This window comes from Actinia tenebrosa, unplaced genomic scaffold, assembly GCF_029948245.1.
Source record: "Actinia tenebrosa isolate PJP-AT-01 unplaced genomic scaffold, QUT_ActTen_1.0 PGA_scaffold8__29_contigs__length_14323225, whole genome shotgun sequence".
Taxonomy (NCBI): domain Eukaryota; kingdom Metazoa; phylum Cnidaria; class Anthozoa; order Actiniaria; family Actiniidae; genus Actinia; species Actinia tenebrosa.
Window position 1 is genome coordinate 1,078,621 of NW_028292585.1, and position 20,360 is coordinate 1,098,980.

Sequence of the window (20,360 nt, forward strand, 5' to 3'; positions counted from 1 at the left end):
AAAACGTAACTTTATTCGCCATAATATTTTGTATTTTAAACAGTGAGTGCGGGCGCTGAAAAAGATCAAGAATATATCAAACTTGCCACATGATGAACACCCCCCCCCCCCCCCCCCCCCCAAACCAAAAAGTATTTCTAGATTGTTTTATAACTGGTTTAGAAATATTTTCTTAACGCTTAAAATAAGTCTAAGTAATTAAATTTAGTGTTCATCGTCATTTTCGACAGACCCCAGATTTTCCCTCATCACGAATTTACATTAACTCAAAAGTAGATGTAATGTCTAATAGACCAGTTTTGAGTTCCAAATTACCGCTGTGTTCCTTGATTACAGACTCATTTGCACAGGGTTAGCCTCGTATCAGTGTTTAAATATTCACAAATACCAACAGAAAAGTAAAGAATGCACAACTTCAACAATACAAACATTTTGAAACTCGACGGACCTTGACTGGAACACGTGAATATTGTGCACAAACTCGAGGCTAACCCTGTGCAAATGAGTCTGTAATCAAGAAACACAGCGGTAATTTGGAATTCGAAAGGGGTCTATTGCAGCTGTTTTGTAAAGGAAATAGTGGATATTGTTATTATACAACTCGTCTTTCTTAAAACTATTGTAAACCAGGGGTCATTTTGATTTTTTTATTTTCTTTTTATCTAATTAGTACCATTTTAACAAGATATTTGGTAAGTTCTAAATTATGAAATTCCTTATTCTAGGGCACATATTTTGATGTATTACTACATCAAAGGTCACTCACTGATAAATCTTTTATCACATGAAAGCATACGCTCCAGCCAAGAGAAAATGAACCAGGAGAAGGGATCTCTGAACGTTCTAATGAAAGATTCTAAAAAAAAGAATCAATGATTCTAAAAATGGCATCAAAGAGTTCTCATGATTGGGTGCGAGGATTCCTTTTCTTAGTTCATTTTCTCTTACTCCAGCATTAAGTTTGCACTACAGTGGATTCATTGAAGTCAGTAGGCTCGAGCAAGGGTCTGCTCTCCTGGGCGAAGTAACGCTTACAGCAGCCTACACAAACAAAAAGACCCATCACTGTGCAAAGACGAACAAGTTGGGAAACCACAGACGCTATGACCAACAAGATACAAATCACTGGTACCACACTTAATATAATCATTTGAATCGAGTCTAAGATTTGTGCACACCGCAGTAGAGGGCCTTGGGGATCCTGGCCATAAGTGGTCAAAAAACTTGCTTTGAACATGTTGATTATAGCAATGACTATCAGGCCTAACAGAGAAGCCATTTCTACATTATTGGCTTTCGCGTTACGGAATGGAAGCACGGTTAAGTGATGGATCAAGATGGCGACACAGACGAACGTTAATAGGAGCTGTTTGCACAGAGGGTCGGAAAAGGACACGTAGATGATAATGATGATCAAACGTCTGCCCGTCAAAACGCTTTCCCAGTATAAAGCACCGTAGGAGTCTCCTTCCCGAAGCCTAAATGCACCAAAAAGAACATCCTCGATGCACGCCTTCCATTCAGCAGATTCTTCACTGGGCTGACGCTGTCGGAAGAAGAGATGGCGGGCAAGTCTGAACACTAGGTAGGGAAGTGGAAGCGTACAGCCCAATAAAAACCCCTTTACCGATATGCTTCCCTTTCTCAGCCAATACGAACCAAGCCCAAGGATAAGTACAAAATGCACAATCACTACACCAACAAATACCATCAACAAGTACTGCCACCACTGATAGCACAACACTTGACCAGAAATAAACAGCCGTGATTCTTCACCGATGGTCGTGCACTGTAACAGTTTAAGGGCTGTGTTAGCAAACACGGCGTAGCCTAGCAACATGGTCTCCAGCACAGCACCTAAGTAAGGCCCGAGATTTGGTGAAGGTAGGGACTTGCACTTGCGAACCAAGACATGGCAGAAGTAGCAGAACAAGATCATGATGAACAAACCAAATACTTGTGAAGCCATGAAGAGTTCTTTGGTGACGACTGTGAGACCACGGAAGGGACACAAGAAGCCACTGGATGAAAACCTGAACTGGAAGTTGAAGAACCCGACAACAGGCTGAAGAAGGTGCGACTCTATGATGGTGTTATACGACGTGGAAATCAAGAGAAGGTTGGCCACCTGGTAAAAATAAAAGACTATTTTTAAGTATCCCTTGTCATGACTCTTCACCTTGACATCCCCATGTTCTGGAGGAACTTCTTCATCGTTATTGTCTTTTCGAAACCAAAAGATCTGCCTTCTGATGAAGACACTAAAACGAGGCTTGTGAACCAAGTACACTGCCATGAGCAACAGCATCACAACTGCCACACCCCATAACCACGTGTCATCACATTCATTGTTGCGTCGACAAGATGGTGACAGAAGAGTTTCAGTGTAGTCTTCCTTACACCGACCACATAATATTCCACTTCTGTTGCCACGACAACTGTTGTACTTAAGAGAGTCCCTTTGCTCGGGATGTTCACAGTATCCCGCGGGACAGTTAGTGAAGGTAAGAGCGGGTGGGTTTTGGCGTGGTACTTGGTATCCCCAATAGTTTGCTTTTGCTTTAATGCTCAGTAGACATTCAGCTCCAAATGGACAAGACAAGCACTTGAAACTATCGATCTTTTCCAAGCCAGCACTTCGTCCATGCTGAAGGCTGTACGAAGCAACAGGACATGCCTTGCAATTAAACTGAAACACACTTAAGATAATCTTACACGAATTAGACTCAAATTCAGTGTTGACTGTGTTAGTAAAGTTCAAGAATTCCAAGTCACTCCCTCGTGGACATATCAAGGATGTGTTGTTGTCAAAACTGACATACCCTCCTTGGGACACCATGACCAACGGCTTGACGTCTCCTAACGACTTGGACTCTAATGAGGAGTTTTTCAATATCAAAGGACCTCGACTGTCGGTATCGATGAAAGATGCTATACTGAAAGACACACACATATGCTTATCATCATCGTTTAGAACTTGTGTTTTTCGTGTCTGCGTGAATTTCGAGTCATATATTAGTAAGCTAGTTGAGTCTGACGACGAGAGGATATGTCCACCTCGCAGGTTTGCAAAGTTATCCCGAAATGTACAGCTTTGCATTACGTGCTGCCCTCTTGAAAACGCCAATGCTCCTCCGCTTTGAGCCGTGTTATTGACAAAAGATGTGTCAATGATTTGGACTTCGCCGCTATAGTTCCATGATCTGTGAGGTGTGGAAGGGTCGTCGATAATTGAGTGCTTAATACAGCCCGGATCACTGATAATATCTTGTGGAAGGTCTATACACAATGCTCCTCCAACACTCGCCCGTGCAGTATTATCGAGAAAAACACTGGAATGAAATACTATCTCACTAGAAGTCCTTGCAATAATATACACAGCTCCGCCTGGAGTTGATAAACTTTGACAGTTTCTAAACGTTACGTTGTTAAACGTGGCATAGGCCTGTCCTAACATTAAGTACATACAACCCCCTGGACCCGGAGCAACACTAGACTCGAAAACAGAATCCGAGATCGCCATTGTTAGCGGTTTATCTGCCGTCAGGTACAATATTCCTCCTGGTGCAGCGGCTTTACAGTTCTTAAAAGTGCTGTTAGTGATATTTACTTCCATATCATTTTCACCCTCGATGTCTAGTACACCGCCTGGTCCTATGTACGCACTTGCTGAATCTATTGCGACTTTGTCCAAAAATAATTTTCTTACCCTGCCACCACTTATTAAACCACCAGGAGCCTGTGTAGTACTGTTTTTGAAAACAGTATTAGAAATTTTAATGTGTAAGCTGGCGCTGGATGTTTTAGTGTTACCCGCCCATAGCACAGCACCTGGTCCTTGAGCACTAATATTTCCAAAAAAGCTATCTTGTACAGTAATGTGACCATCGATTGAATCTATTGCTGCAACACCACCTGAACCAGTGCAAGAACAATGCTCAATTACAGTGTTTTTAAATGCCACATTCGCGCGCCATATTTCGCCTTGGCTGTCACAAACATTGAATCCCGCGTCAAAGACCCCTCCCGGTCCTTGAACATTGCTGCCATTGATCTTTGAGTCCAGCATTGTGATGTTCACAGACTTGCCTTTACAACTGGCCAACCCTCCAGGTTCATCCGCTCCGTTGGACTCAAAATAGCAACCCTGAAAGACAAGAACCAACGACTCTTCAACGGGCATCCAAAAGATGCCCGCGCATCGCGCGTGGTTGTTTCTGAACGTTGAATTAACTACTAGTACGTTTGCACCTCCGCTCTTAAGGGACATGCAACTCCCCACCCCATTGGTCTGAATGTTTGAAAACGTTGTATTGGTAATGATGACATCGCTTAAATGTTCTGAATCCAGATAGAATAACCCTACGCTTCCCTTTGGTGCGATCGGTTCTTCAGTGAAATAGCTGTTCAAGAGGCGAACCACGATACTGTAAGTGGCGTCTAGTGTCATAACGCGACCCATTGTACTGGTGGAGAAATATGCGCGGTTTATGACGACTTCGATGTCATGGCTTTCGATGACAATAATGCTAGCAGGGCTACGTGAAACAAACACTCGACGAAATAATGGATTTGGTCATCATATGTCCGCTTGGCAAATGTTGGGCAAATATGGTGCTCTATATTTGCCCATACATTTGCCTATGCAGGCAAAAGTCGGGGTAAATTTCTAATAAATTTGCCATTGCTTTGCCATACATCTGAACACATGGGTAAATATGTTATATATTTGCCCTTAGTTTAGACGCATTTACCCAGTGGGGATATATGATAACCGTTTTTGCCCTATATTTGCCCTATTGTCAAATGAAGGGCACATATGAAATCAACTTTGCACTAGGCTTTGCCCCATATTTACCTGGGGAGCAAATACAATACCCCAAACTGAGTATATCCGATGTGAGGTTTCCGTTTCAATTTATTGCAATCAAAACTTTTCAAAACAAATCAATAATTTTTCAACTGAATTATGATGGATGTTGGCTTGTTTTTACGACTTACGAGGGGGGAGTGCATGCAGGTCCATCTCAGTCATATGTGTCAATTTTTTCTCCTAACGCATGACATCAATGTTGCGACCACATTAATTCAATCATTGTTTTGCTTTGATGTCATGAAAGTGAGGTTAGGTTATATGCTTTGATACACACAGGAAAAAACGCGGACGATGTATTTTTAATATGCGTAAGTCGTACATGCGTTTTTTCCAGTGACAATAAGAAAACTCATTAACCCATTAACCTCAGCTGCATTTCAAACCGCTAACATCTGTAATATTATTTGAAGCATCAATTTTGTTTAGTCTAAACATATGAATTCATCTTTTTTATTGGCAATATATGCAATTTCATTCATAATTATTTTAATTCATCTAATTTTAAACTCATCAAAGAATTCATTCAATTTTCATTTTGACTATCTAGTTACTGATGCACAGTTCAAACAGTTTATTTTTGATAGCTTTGAATATTTTTCCTGGATGATACTTTACTGTCATCTCCATCATCCGTACAATTTACGTTGTAAAGGACAAACAATTAATACTCTTTCTTTGTCAATAACATCGTAAGCAGCAACAAACTGGCTGTGTATCCTTTGTATGGGAATGAATGTAGAGGGCCCTTCCATTTCAAACAAGTTTCTGCACCAAATTTCATGTGGTCTGCCAATCCTGTGTCTTTCTGGATGTCGCTGATACCATCGAACCTTTGCCATACACAATGATTCCTGCTTGCCATCAATTATAATGGTTTGTTTAAGAAAGAAATCGACAACACCGGGGCGCAAGTCAAATGAATCGATCTCAATACTGCCACTATATTGGCCACACCAACTTGCAAGAATGAAGGAAGAACGTTCCAGTCTAGAGTCAGAGGACCCTAGCTTTGTCCCCGAATATCCAATGGTACTAATTCTCTCAAACGTATCGGTAACACATTCAATGACCGAGTGTTGAGGTAAAATTGTTTCATAAGCTTTAAAGAGATATTCTGTATAGTCATCATCAAGAACATCAATGGATCGAGGTGAAAAACATGAGTATGCATTCATATTGCTCCACTCTAAGCAACGTAGTACTTGACCAACTGAAAGATTAAGTGTTGATGGTATTGATGGGATGCTTTCGCCAAGTGTTCCTACTTGTTGTGCCTCCTGAAGAAGTTGAAATACTGGTTGGAAAGTTTCTCGAAATCTCTCTGGTAAAGGGATATCTCTTAGTTCATGCTTTTGGAGAAATTTTCTCATGATTTGTATTTCAACAGATCTATTGTTAGTTCGAAACGCTCCTAAAATCCCATTGAAACGTTCGAAGCTGAAAAGCCAAAATGAATATACAGGCCCGTAATCTAAAATACATTGTTTGAGGTGCAGGTGTAGATGCATGTTTGGCGTAACACGTTCCTTTCCATATCGTTTTTCAAACGATTTACAAAATTCCACTAGGTAATCATGTCCTTCTTGTAGCTCTTCAGTTGTAATAAGTGGAGAGCAAAGGTGAAAGCAGGACAATACGAATAACCTCCACAGCTCCAAATCATCTGTTGGAACGATATTCCAAATGCAGAATACAGAATACAAGAGAGTCCATGTTTTCCACTGATCAGCAGTAAATCCTCCAAACGATGTTGATATCTTTTTCGGGAGACGCCCAATAAATGATGGTGCTTTGACGTCATCTACCTTTTCCTGGATTTTATTCAAATTTTCTTTAGAAATAATTGGCGTTTCAGCATTTAGCCATACATTTTTCATTAAATGTTTTGCTGTCCCTAAAAACAAATTGTGCATAGGATCAACAACATGGTAACGAGTACAATCGAAGTAAGGCAACTGTAAGAGTTCAGAATATCTTGTTCCAGTGGACGTTTCAATTTGGTTTCGTTCATCAGCGGTTGTTGCATTGAGTATTTTCTGAGCCTCTCTTCGGTGCTCTTCATTTGTCCTTGGTGTATCGTCATCTTCGAAACCTGAAAAATCTATTCTACTAAAATCTCCGGGAAAAAATCTTGTGCACTTTGAGCACCCTCGGTGAGCAGTACATCCTAAGAAACCGCAAACTTTTCTTAGTGCAGGAATGTCACAAGCAATACAAAGGAGGGCAGCTCGAAAACATCTTGCTGTTCTACTCCCATGAGGCCGAACTTGGATGCCTTCGTGCCACAATAAGTTCAATTCGGCTACAAGTGGTTGTAAGTACGTATTGATATTCAATTTGGGCTCGTGTGGACCAGGTATTACCCCAACTATTATTACGTTTTCCTCTTTGTACCTTTCTTTTCTCGGAAGATTTAGGAGGACCATATATATGACTCCAACGCTATAGACACTGTGCTTAAAAGGCTGAAACCAGTCAACATTCAGCATAAAAGCATAATTATTAGGCTGGGCAAGGAAAGGAGTGCCGTTAAAATATTGTCAATCTTTCCACACTTGGCCATCGTAAATATCAACTAAAATATCGTCCGGTACATTCCGATTTCTCCAAATCTCACATTTTTGTACAAAGTCTGGTCGCTTAATAAAGTGAGTTAGAGTGTCTCTGATGCTTTTATAACAATAAACTTTATGTGGGTACAATTTCGTCTGTCCATTTTTCAAACGAATTTCCTTAAGCAATTCCGCTCCACGAGGTGTGCGGCGAAACAATTGACGGTGATTCGGAAAAGCAATGTGAGAACATGGTTTAGCAATGACACGCCCGAATCTTGTTGTTATGCAGTCTTGAAAACGGTATAGGGTGTCGCATTTCGGACAAACAACATACTTTGAATGCTTATCTTTAAAAGAAAGATAATTTTTCAAGAGTTTGAAGGAGCTCGGGAAAACCAATACTGCGGTTGGGAAAATGATTGGCGAAAGCTCACACAAAACCTGAAAAATCGCTTTAAAAAAGGCGAGGAGAATATCAATGCCTCGGTCTGGTACAGAAAAGTATGCAGACCAAAAGCACACAAACAAGGCAATCCAGTTAATAAGGGTCACTCGGGAACTTGCTTCGACGGCAACGCTTATTTCTGCACTAGATTGTTCAAAATCTCTTTCTACGTCTTCGATATCAATATCCCAAGTTTCAACCAATCTCCTTCTTTCATTTCCTCTTATCTCTTCATGGTCAGATTCACTGTCCAACTTGTCATCCCAAAACACTTGATCTTCTTCCTCAAAGTTATTTATTCCGTCTCCTTTAAACATAAGCAAATACGATGTATTTTATTCATTCGGCATTGTATAACTGCAACATAGTATAAGATAAAGTCTGAAACCATTATAATACTAGAAAAAAAAATGTCAGTAAAAAAAACCTCATGGGCTAAGGGACCGGTCATTATTTAAGTTGGGGGGGGGGGGGGGGGAGAAAAAATTGGGGGGGGGGGGGGGGGCTGAAATTTTTGCTAGTGAAAGTCTTGAAATTTAAAAATGACTTTTAGGGAAAATTTTTAAATTTTTTACTACAATCCATGGGGGGTTTTCGATAAACTTGGATGCCTTCAAAGGGGGGGCCTTGAAATTTTTTTGCGTCACTGACAATTTCTCCTCCACCCCCCCCCCCCCCCCCCCCTACCTCCAACTTAAATAATGACCGGTCCCTAAATGTATAATTTTGACCCAAATTTTGCTCTGAAAATAAATGATTTCCATTGAAAATAAAATATAAATTTCTAAGTCAGCAAAACAACAATTTATAATTCGTGAAAGAAAAATGATAAATCGAAAATAAAAAACCCAAGAGACATATTAAATAAATTACTTATAATTGTATTTCTCTAACTTGACAAACATGTTTTGCCGGATACCATGCTATCTCAGGATGACCACAGTCATGAATTGATTTGGAGACAAAAATGTACAGCAATATCCATTTGAACATAGTAAATTCTTTTTGGCGTTTTAAATGAGTTATCTCTAGCTATGATTTTATAAACTCTTTGAATGAACCTTTCTGAATGAACACTGAGGTTTTAATGGCAACCATAAGCCGATTACTTAATAATGCACCCTTCTTAAAAGTAACGGTGAAAACGAGGCTAAGATAGAAATAGAAAAAAATCATTTGTACCTCTAACTTAATCTCGCTTCAATAACACTAATACTTGGTAGTAAATCCAATAGGGGAGCTAGATCATGTGCAAATCAGCCGCTTGTTAAAGATTCAGTCTTTTATCTATGCAGTTTGACTTTAACATTTAAAGATTATATAATCTAATCATCAAATAAACGTATAACATCAATACCTTTTTGTGAAGTAGCTGGTAAGAATTCGTCACTTGATGGTTGGTTTGTATTTGGCACATCAGAGGAGTCTTGATCAGTTTGGTCCAAAACGTTTATCTCGCTGTAGTCATTAGAAGAAGTGTCGTTCTGGCCGTCAATCTCGTGAGTGAAAATACTATCATTTGAGTCTTCGTCGTCATTCCGCTGTAATTGCCATTGATTTGTTAAAGGATCATAAAATTCTTCTTTGTGACGGCAAAATACTCTGTAATGTAAATCTTCGTTACAATGAAAGCAATGATAACGCTTTGACATTGCAGAAGACATTTTGTTTTCCAGAACTATATAATTAAAAAGACGTTGTGTATCATTGGGATAATTACTCAAAATCCAAGCATTTTGAATGGCTAACAGCCATATTCCAGCGTAATAAAGTTCCACGTCCATCAACCACATACCACTGGACAAAAGCACGCCGGATCTTTATTACCGCGCCCTTTTCCTTAGAGCTGTCACTGTTGGCGGCAGATAATGGTACGATGGTTTTAGAGCTAGAAGCTAATCAAGTTTATTGCAATGATATTTCGTGAATCTAGGCTTTAGAAAAAATTTCATAACTTTATAAAATGGAGCAAATAGCTTTAAGATAATAGATATATTACTTAACATGAATCCTGGATACAACTTCAGCATTTTTATAAGACAGTTATTCCTTTTTTTATTATTAGACTTCATTATATGAACGTATATGTCATCACAAGTCACGTGATACGCCGTGATAGATAGGGGGTAGATTTGTTCGGTGGATGTGCTTATTCGTTCATTCGCCTTTTGGTCACAAACAGGTAACAAACTCTGTCGGTCATCTAGTTTCCCGCACATTCTATATCTTTGCTTATAAATTGCGTTCATTCGTCGCGATCAAAAAATGGGAAGAACATCTACACCTTTACCAGGACGCCCAATGCCAATCCATTCTGTTACTGCAACTACCAGTACAAGCAGTACGAGTAGACATACTGAAAATGGCGCCAATTCTCAAAGGCTTAATATACTTATTCCCTCTGTCCCTGGTGGTAACGAGGATGTGCTAAGAGAACACAGAAATCGCTTATTGCAAGCAACAAGCGAGAATGAGAACGTTGACCCCGACAGCGAAAAAGAAGAAATTTCTTCAAATTTCGAAACGATTGTGAAACAGTTTAAAGAACTGCAAGAACAAAACCGCCAAATACTAGCGGCCTTAAAAGAAAGCCAGCAGAACAAGGACAACAGCAAGACCAAGATTACTGTCTCAAAGGCTGTTGCAGTAAGCAAAGTGGCAATATTTAAAAAAGCAAGCTATTTCTATTGATAATTTTACTGGGAATTCTTGGCGCGAAGAGTAGTTGGTATAATTATGCAGCGGTATAATTTATGCAATGCTAAAATTGGCGGGAAACCCGCCATGGTAGTGGTTAATGCTACCAAACTTTACTATTGATTTCCAATAACAAGACACTGAATGATAATGATAATTTCCTTTTTTGTAAAGGAATTGATTTGATTTCGATTTTTTCCCCAATATTATACAATCACAGCCATAAAAATAATGAAAACATTATTACTATGTCTTATGATTTTAATGAATTATATTATGTTATTACAGTCTGAAGTACGCTTGGTAGCAAAGAAATTACGGGACAGGGAAGAAAACCCTCTTATATGGGATTTTACTAAAGCGTAAGTATGAAAATTTAATAAAAATGATCTTGTCTGAATCATCCATAGTTTCTTTCCATATTAAGTTTCCACTTACCACTCAAATATGGCATTTCCTAATTAGTTTCAGAGATGACGTCAACGAACAGATTAATAACGCAATAAGGGATAGAGTTCTGAATGTTCATAAGGATGTCTCTGCCGTCGAGTTAGAAGGTATTTATGTATTTTATATTACGAAGTGCGAAAGGCCTTATGCACCTATCAAAGTTAACCCGGGGGGGAGGGGTGAGGACATAGGGTGTTGGTGGTCGGGGGGGAGGGGGGTAACGAAATCCTTTTAGAAATATTCAAATGCCGAAAGGAGGGGAAGCAGTTTGAAATAAAATAACATAAAAAAAATAATAAAAAAACAAAACAAAACAAAACAAAACAAAGCAAAAACAAATGGATGCTAAAGGAATAATTGTCGGCCAAATGCCAAAATTTCTAACAAATTTTGTCTCAAGTTTTAATATATGGGTACTTGATATAATTTCAGCTGCCCTTAAAAGCCACTTTCTGACGAGAAGAAAGAGAAACAAAAGAGAGCGTTCAGGGGCCCTTGGAAGGCATCAAAAGATGCAGCGGAAAACACAAAGAAAACAAAATGTGAGTAAACTGAATTTGCAACGATTATGACTTTGTTTAATAAGAAACTTTGACTGACGGTGTTTTTTTTTCTTTTTTCTTTTAGCTCCTAAAATCCAGATCCAAGGCAGCGGACTTGTCAACCTCGCTATCACCAGGGGACAAAGAGAAAGTCAAAGCAATTATGAAACTGGAGTATATGTCATCAGAGGAGTCGATGTAAGAGGCGGATGACCAGGCTGATGACGATACAGCGGACAGTGGCTCTGATAACGAAGGGGGCCCTATTAAGCAGAGTAAAGTTTTAATAAAACACCCTCTACCATGGAGAAGCCCCCTAGCTAATCAGTTCATGGAAAGCATGGACCGAAAGGCAAAAAGGAGGCTGTCAGAGCGCAGTCTCACCATGCTTTTGAAGCGGAAAATCGGGGAGCCGTCAAGACGCCCAAGGCCATCTGGAGGTCCCGAATGGGCATTGAGAGCCTAAAGGTTTTTATCAAATCAAGGGCACTGGGACACCGAACGTGGTTGGGGTTTCTACGAGTTTTATGAATTAAATCTTGTGTCACTGTTCCTCCGTTCCTTTGGCCTGATTTCTAGGGTTTTCGTTCTTCTTTCGATTACTTGAACGTTATACTCGTTTACTTGAAGAAATGCAAAGGTCAAACGGTATAGCAGCGGCTATCTAAGCCTATTGACCTTTGGATTTCTTAAAGTAAACAAGTATAATGTTCAAATAATCGAAAGAAGAAGGAAAACCCTAGGAATCAGGCCAAAGGAACGGAGGAACAGTGACACAAGATTTAATTCATAAAACTCGTAGAAACCCAACCACGTTCGGTGTCCTTAATTAAGTTTTTGCAGTTATAAATGAAGTGTACTACTACAGAATATATAAAAAGAATCGTACATAAGCCACAGATCGATTGACAACTAAATATATTATGATCTCCTTTCACAAATTCTGTCACAAGATGAAACAAACACCTATAATTAATTTACAGAACTAACATTTTCAATTAGTTGTAGTTAACAAATTGTTCATAGTTAATCAGTCGTCAAGAAAAGGAAATTCACAATAAAAATGTTTCAGTATGATTTATGTCTTTTTTCCTGCTTCTTAGTATAGGTTAGCTATGTTTAAAGTATGAGGTGGTTGTCACGACATATATCGTTTCTATTTTTTTTGGCCTGCCATAAGTGACAATAGCTGAAGACTGATAATATAGTTAAATTTAGAGCAAATATGATGAGCATAATTCAACTGAGCAAATATGGCTAAGACGCGCTGGTACATCTAAGGCATTAAGGGGGCATTAATCACATATACGGTCAGAGCATATCGCATGGTATATGTAAGGCATAAATCACATATACGGCCTGGAAAAATACAGGGTATATGTAAGGCATTAATCACATATACGGCCTGGGCAAACACAGGTTATATGTAAGGCATAAATCACATATACGACCTTGGAAAATACAGGGTATATGTAAGGCATTAATCACATATACGGCCTGGGGAAACACAGGTTATATGTAAGGCATAAATCACATATACGGCCTGGGAAAATACAGGGTATATGTAAGGCATAAATCACATATACGGCCTGGGGAAACACAGGGTATATGTAAGGCATAAATCACATATACGGCCTGGGCAAAGACAGGGTATATGTAAGGCATAAATCACATATACGGCCTGGGCAAAGACAGGGTATATGTAAGGCATAAATCACATATACGGCCTGGGAAAATACAGGGTATATGTAAGGCATTAATCACATATACGGCCTGGGCAAAGACAGGGTATATGTAAGGCATTAATCACATATACGGCCTGGGAAAATACAGGGTATATGTAAGGCATGAATCACATATACGGGCTGGGCAAATACGTGCACATATCAAATGAGCATTCACATTTACTACCGGGTAAATGTATGGATGATATGATATCTGCTATATATTTGCCGTTTGGGATTTTACTGGGCCATACGGACTTTGCCATCTGTGCCCATGGGATAAATGTGTAGGTACATATCATATACAGTCATTGGGCAAATATTGTCTACTATTAGTCAAATATGATATTTGCCCATATATTTGTCTATATGTTTGCCTACATGACAAATCCATTTTTTCATCGAGTGAAACTTGTTGCCAAAAAACGAAAAGTTTTCAAGCAGCAACGACAAAAACCCATTATACCACAGAACACTAATGACACCTTGAGGACCAATTTGATTATTTGTAAAGACAGCGTTTTGTATCGAAATATCACAGGATATCGGCCCTGGGTTATCATCACTAGAAACCACTTGTATCGCCAAGGCATTGCTTGGGAGTGCCGGTGAACTCAACCGAGTGCCAGTTACATTACTGTTTGTAAAATGAATCCTTAAACTAGCTTGAGTTGTTTTTAGACGCAATTTACTTGCATCAACGATGATACAAGAACTGGTGTTCTGGCAAGACGAGTTTGTAAATAATATGTTGAGTGACCCAGCGGACTGGGTAAGATTTACAGCACTTGCTCCCTTGACGAAAGCGCAGCTGTCAATTTGAAGATTGACGTCATGAGCATATACAGGGCTTCCAAGAAACCAAATACTTGTCAAGTTGATTGTAGTACCATTATAGTTGAGATCAGAGTGGTCTAGACTTATACCCAGGCCATCTCGGCATCTGACATTGACGGGCGACTGGACCCCAATCAGCGAAAGGCTTTTATTGGCATAGATTCCCAGTCGATGATTGACAGGAATATGGATTTGTTTGTGTCCCTGTACCATCTATATAGACATGAGCATCATTGTCCGCTCGCCATACACCAGCAGAAATAGATTTACAAGGCTGGAGTTGCGTACCACAGGATGATGTGTCGACACCTCTAGCTTGAGATACGTAGACTTCATTGAACTGTGTATCTGCTTTGTATGAAAATAATGATTTAAACTATATACTTATCTGGCCCCATGAATGCGACCCTGAAACTAACCACAGCGGGCGCGAGCCCATTACCTGAAGCATACAACTATTACCACAATCTCGAGCAATCATTTTCTCAGCAGACTGGTTATTTTTAGATTCGTATTGGTGCCAAGTTGTGCGCTCACGGGTAATGGGCTGCTGACACAGGGCATAGTTAATAGAGGGGAACTAGTTCCCCTCTATTAACTATGCACAGGGTAACTAGTCTGAGTACGGGCTGCTTTACACACAAATATATTCAATAGCGCAGCGCGCTGATTCTAAAAATAGCTTAAAGATTTGGACAAACATTGCATTCTGTTTAACCGCTACGAGGATTATACGAACCGATTTTATTATTTTTACTTAAAGTTACAATAATAACCCATGTAAACTAAGATCAACTGCGATCGGCTGTGAAAATAATCTGCTGAAAGTAAACTTGTAAGTTTGTTTGTCCGAATTTCGCCTTTGTTTTCGTTTTTATGACGTCACGGCTGCGCTGCGCTATTCGAGATATATTGATTGGCATCAAGTTTATCTTGATGATTTCAAATAACAAAATAATTCATGACAGCTAGCACTAATGTACGATGACTTACGATCGGGATAGCTAAAGATTAACCCAGAGCTAAAACACAGGAAGCCCAATTAATTATTAAATAGGAGATGAGATGGCCTTTGGCCTTTATTGCAGAAAAAAATTAATAGCGTGAAATTAGTTCATAAATCTTTAGGGAATTACTAAATATCCTTACCTCGAGTTGCTACTATTTGAAAGAACAAAACAAGAATAATCTGGCCTCGGTATAAATTACAAAAAGACATCTTCTAATCGACGCTGTATCCTCGTGAACCATGCGTTAGCCGTTGATTTAACTGTCCTAGTCGTTTATCCAGGCAGACATGTAGATAAGACAAGATTTCACGATCCTTTCCACAATTTAATATCATCTGAATCCAGTGGAGTTTCACTTAGACAAGCATGTGAGACATGTGACTCGTTTAGTCCGAGCTCCCACCGGAAAATGCTACGACTGCCACTCCGATATTATATCTTATTTTGTTGAGCCGGAGATTTTAAACACAGCACCACTGTCTTGGAGATGGAGGATTGAAAAGGGTAGTACTTAGGAATTTACTTAATAGGAAAATGTTGCTGACTAAATCCACTTTCTTCATTTTCTAAACATTCAGTAAAGAGTTTAGTGATTTTTCTTCGCCGAAATCATTATTTACTAAAACATATTACTAAATCAATTCACCGAATAAAAAGTCAAACTATGACAACGAAATGAACTGAAATTGAAAGACAAACAGGTGCGTGACAGAACTCTAGATCATAATGTAACATTTTTACAATGATTGCGTAACGCGAGAAGCGATAAGGGAGGAAGTGAAAGTATCTATCGAAATGATTGACTCGCCCTTCCTTTTCGCGTATTTTAACACTTCGTAATTTTTATACTTATACTTTTAGAAATTAAAAAATATTTATATGAATTTTCACACAACAGAAATGATTTCCTCGATACTTTAATGAGATAAGAAAAAATATCGCAAAAAAAATTGTGTTGCATTTCTTTCAAGAACAATTTTATGTAATCCGTTCGGAAGTTTTGCGCTGTGAGAACTATCAAATATATCTATTCTGTTGCCTACCTCGAATATCATCCGCTGTATTTTATTCCTATTTCTTCAAAAAGAAAAAAAAAATACTGGGCTCACTCGAGCCGCTTTCGAATTAATTCTTAAAATTCGGCACATCTTGTAGTTTTCTGTCGCTGGGAATTCCCTCCCTCGTGACGTCAACGCATATGTCACTTCAAAACATCGCGTCATAAACTTGATACGACGTGATCACTTGTAGAGTTCGAAAGCAAAGAAAATTCGCGCAATTTTTAAGTTAGGAATTTAATTTTCATTAATCTACATTACCTACTGATCTATCACCAACATGTGTATTTGAGACTAAAGAGGTGATTTTTAGTAGAATATATGACACCTATGGAAAGTTTTGCTTTTAAATCAAGGCTGCTTTAAAACTAAAATTTTTATCATGTTCGAACCTTTTATTTTAGAAAAAAAGTTCCTAAAGCATTTTGAAGCAATAAAATATTTCAAATTGAGTGAAAAGAATGAAAAATAAGGCTTCAAGATCTGAAGAACCCAGTAGATCGTCGAAACGTGACTACTTTCACTTTCATTTGGGTTGTTTACCAGATCACCGAACTCCTCCGCACACTTCTCTTCCGGTTTCCGCTAAATAAATGTCATTTTACTACTTACCCCTCCAATACAAGGGCAAAATTGTCACGATTTAGGTCACGCTAGAACGATTATGCACCGGAAGTAAGCCAATAAAGTGTCAATCGCATCCAAATATGGTGGTAATTTGGTCAAAGTACCTGTCATTAAAAGCCCATATACGGTGCGTGACGTCAATTGAGTGGCGTTTGTCAGGTCACGGCTAATCGATTTGCCTTTACGGGTTATTGTTGCGCTGTGAACGTTCGAGAAACGAAGGAAGTTTTTTTGCTTAGCTTGTATTTCGATTTATTTTCCTTTTATTGCACCATAACTACTTTATGACCAGTTGACAGGACGGTTAAGAGTCGATACTCTGAGTTTTAAACGTTTGGAGGTTTTTTTGACCTCTTACTTGGGAAGATTGAGCTAAAAAAATCTCGGTAAGTTCATGGAATCTTGTTTACGGATGTTCGATGCTAAATAATGAGAAATAATCTACCTGCAAGTTTTCTTGACTTATCTTTTGTATTTGTGATCTTTTGGGAATAACTTTCTTTACTGTCATACCAGATGTTTGTTTTCGTAAGACTTGTACTTGCTAGAGGTCTTGTATTTGTCTGTCCTGTTTCTTAGATGACATCGAAAGAAGTGAGCACAAGACTTAGTCTATCCATAATGCCGGCAGAATTAGTAGATCTTTACCATAACTTAGGGCTGATAAGCTCGGTATTTGCAAGAGGGGTGATAAGATATGACATTGGCAGTGCATTTGGTATTGAACAACATTTGAATTCTTTAATTTTCAGGATGATAGAAGAGCGTGTACACGGAGTCAAACGTAAATTAAGCGATGCAGATGGAGACTTGCAGACTCGTTGCTACCAACGACAAACCATTTTCGATATTTCACTCTGCAAGCTCCGCAAGAACTACTGCAATAGCGAGCCAATGCTCAGCAAGACGGTGCTCATAGCAAACACTATAAAATTAATAGAAGAGGATATAGAAGAAGAGAGGGCGCAAATCAAGCAGTTGTTATGTGATGTACCTTGCTCGAGTCATTCTAGCGACAGTCGTCTTGGCGCTCGAATGATCGGCTCTCACAATGGATCTCTGCTTCAAAACAGATCTCGTGAAGCGCTTAACAAGCCAATGGATCTAATTCACTTTGAAGAAGAAATAAACTTGTTGGGAGATAAAATTGTTCGGGAATTGGGACTGGACTGTTGTAAGGTTTACGAGGAACGAAGGGAACAACACACGTCGGAAAACACTGACACCACTGACTCAAACAACAATGCGAGCAGCGAGAAGGCCAGTGATTTAGAACGCGAAATCGTTAGCTGTAGCTCGCTTTTGGGGCTTGAGTTAACTGACGAGCTTGAGTTTGGAGATATAGATTTGTCTTTGTACGATTTCGATACTTGTAATGCTGCCGGTTTGTCGGTAGAAGTAGAAGAGCTTTGCGCCGCCTGGGGGTTTTCGAATTCATTGACAGCACGATGCGGCGAGAGTATGAAGAGAGAAAGAACGAATGAAAACTTTGATGAACTGGATCAAGTTATGCAAATCCTCGTTGGTTCATAGAAAAAAGTGAACCAAGAACGTTAAACAATGACAATCTTTCTTAATCTATATGTTTCTGATTCGTACGAGCTTTTAGAATCTCATTAATTCAAACACTGAAATGGTTTCTTTGGACATCGCTCACTAGCCTTTTCACATCGCTTTAAAAGCTTTTCGTTTCCAAATTTTTGAAAAAATTAAACTTTCCAAAAAAGTCAGGCGCCTTTTCAAAAACAGTTTAGCATTAACAAACATTCTGCAAACACTGCGGAGTGATCATTTAGTGAGACTAAAGTTATTTATATTTCAAATTTTACGAGTCTCGAGTTTTGGCCGTCCTTTTCCTAAATGAATATTTTATGACATTCAAAAATGGCCAGTAGGAATCTATTTTTTTCATATAAAAATATACATACTTCTATAAACATTATAGCCTTGAAATATTCCAAAGCATAGGATATTTATTAGCGGATCAGCTTCTTGTTGAAGTACCAAAATAGAAAATTTATAAACTGTAAATGTTTATAAAGACATGCTAGGTATCATTGTACAGATATGACACATAAATTAAAACTATAAATATCAGCCAAAATTTGGTATCGCTAAAGATTTCTGCTCATAGTAGGAATAGACATTTTGTCAGGTATTGTCCATAGTAGGTTGTATAGCTTCAAATTTGTAAAGTATATAGAATAGCAATTTTTTAAATGAATAAATTATCCATATTTCCAACTAGATTGTAAAGACTACATTTGTGATAGCTTTAACACAATAAAATTTATGATAATAATGGTTGTGTTGGATTAGTTTTTTGAGTACTTCACTTGCTTTTTAAGTTTTAATTTTTTTTCATGCAGATTATTTATAATAAAAATCAAGATAACAGGTGAAAATTTAATATAAGAATATAAGAAGGAATTACTAGTATATACCCTGGTTGCCAAGCAGCCAACCAGGACCATTGGCATAAAACTAGATATGTAAATTCAAAAAGCTTTCTATTATCAAACTTCTAGCTATTAAACTTTGTTCTTATAAAATAAACTAAACGACCTCTTTCGTTACGAATTTGAAAATCACACATGAAATTTGTTTTCTGTTAATTGTAATCACGATATAATTTTTTTTTGTTCAAAACTTGAAAAGGGAAGCTGAGGTTACTTACATTTTGTTCAATTATACACATGTGCTAATTAAGTTTTTAAATCTTTTTGTTATTTTTTCTATTTTATTTCATTATTCTTTTCCTTGGAGTTGCCTGAATTATATTCTCTTATTCTCTTTTTGAAATCCAGCAAAAACCTTCACAGAAACTCAAAATTAGATAAGATCTACAGGAATTAAATAATCCATTGAATCAAAAACAAAATTAAAATGTAAATAGGGCTTTGAAAGAATTAAAAATTCCTAAAGATTTATTCCATGTCTGGAAATTTTGTTTATCTCTATATAGCCATTGCATTGGGTATTTTTTCATTTAGAACTTAATATTTGTAAATTGATTGGTTTGGATGATTTTCTTCAAATTTTAAGTTCTTTAGACTTCCTTTTCAATTCGGCAATACCTTATATTGATTTTTCTTTCTTTCTTTCTTTCTTTCTTTCTTTCTTTCTTTCTTTCTTTCTTTCTTTCTTTCTTTTTTTTTTTTTGAGAAACAATTTTTCATTTTATCTGCAGTCTGCCTTGAAACTGATTCAGTAATATTCTGGATCCAATACCAAGATTTTGAAGACTAGTCACCTTTTTTAACATTTTCACTATCACTTTCAGTATTGTATTGAGTTATGCTAATTAGGGTTCTATAACAAATGAGTTATAATTTATTTTTATTTATTAAAAAATTAAAAGAATAACTATAGCTGGTTCACCATATGTGTGTAGCCTGTTGAGAAATCTTACCCAGGTCCATACTAACATAGCTAATTTATAGATGTATGAAAGAGAATTGTTGACAACTAAATGCTCCTGATTTTGGCGTGGAGGTCTTCAGAATAAACAGGCCATGTGTTAGGTCTCATTTCTTTGT

The 20,360-nt window shown here is 38.1% G+C and overlaps 3 protein-coding genes across 3 annotated transcripts; 2 read left to right on the forward strand and 1 right to left on the reverse strand.

Annotated features, from left to right (window-relative positions):
• Positions 1–680: 680 nt before the first annotated feature.
• On the reverse strand, positions 681–15,750 carry LOC116300849 (uncharacterized). The gene is given in 5 exon segments (XM_089023966.1): positions 681–4,554; positions 9,972–10,041; positions 13,629–14,292; positions 14,294–14,477; positions 15,276–15,750. Coding segments are annotated over 5 exon segments (4,587 nt in total). The 5' UTR covers positions 15,346–15,750; the 3' UTR covers positions 681–955.
• Positions 9,537–11,821, forward strand: LOC148904916 (uncharacterized). Its single transcript, XM_089024098.1, has 5 exons — positions 9,537–10,522; positions 10,862–10,935; positions 11,039–11,130; positions 11,456–11,565; positions 11,651–11,821. The coding sequence occupies exons 1-5, from the start codon at positions 10,142–10,144 to the stop codon at positions 11,765–11,767; spliced, it is 774 nt and encodes a 257-aa protein (XP_088880224.1). The 5' UTR covers positions 9,537–10,141; the 3' UTR covers positions 11,768–11,821.
• Positions 15,751–16,997: 1,247 nt separating the features above from the next.
• Positions 16,998–19,123, forward strand: LOC116306354 (SERTA domain-containing protein 2). The gene is made up of 2 exons (XM_031716398.2): positions 16,998–17,207; positions 17,574–19,123. The coding sequence occupies exon 2, from the start codon at positions 17,575–17,577 to the stop codon at positions 18,352–18,354; it is 780 nt and encodes a 259-aa protein (XP_031572258.2). The 5' UTR covers positions 16,998–17,207; position 17,574; the 3' UTR covers positions 18,355–19,123.
• Positions 19,124–20,360: the final 1,237 nt, after the last annotated feature.

What these genes read in the sequence shown, in the direction of transcription:
- LOC148904916 (XM_089024098.1), top strand. Translation starts at nt 10,142, where the DNA reads ATGGGAAGAACATCTACACCTTTACCAGGACGCCCAATGCCAATCCAT. An exon ending in CTGTCTCAAAGGCTGTTGCA is followed by an intron (nt 10,523 to 10,861) that starts GTAAGCAAAGTG and finishes ATGTTATTACAG; the next exon opens with TCTGAAGTACGCTTGGTAGC. An exon ending in ATATGGGATTTTACTAAAGC is followed by an intron (nt 10,936 to 11,038) that starts GTAAGTATGAAA and finishes TTTCCTAATTAG; the next exon opens with TTTCAGAGATGACGTCAACG.
- LOC116306354 (XM_031716398.2), top strand. Translation starts at nt 17,575, where the DNA reads ATGATAGAAGAGCGTGTACACGGAGTCAAACGTAAATTAAGCGATGCA.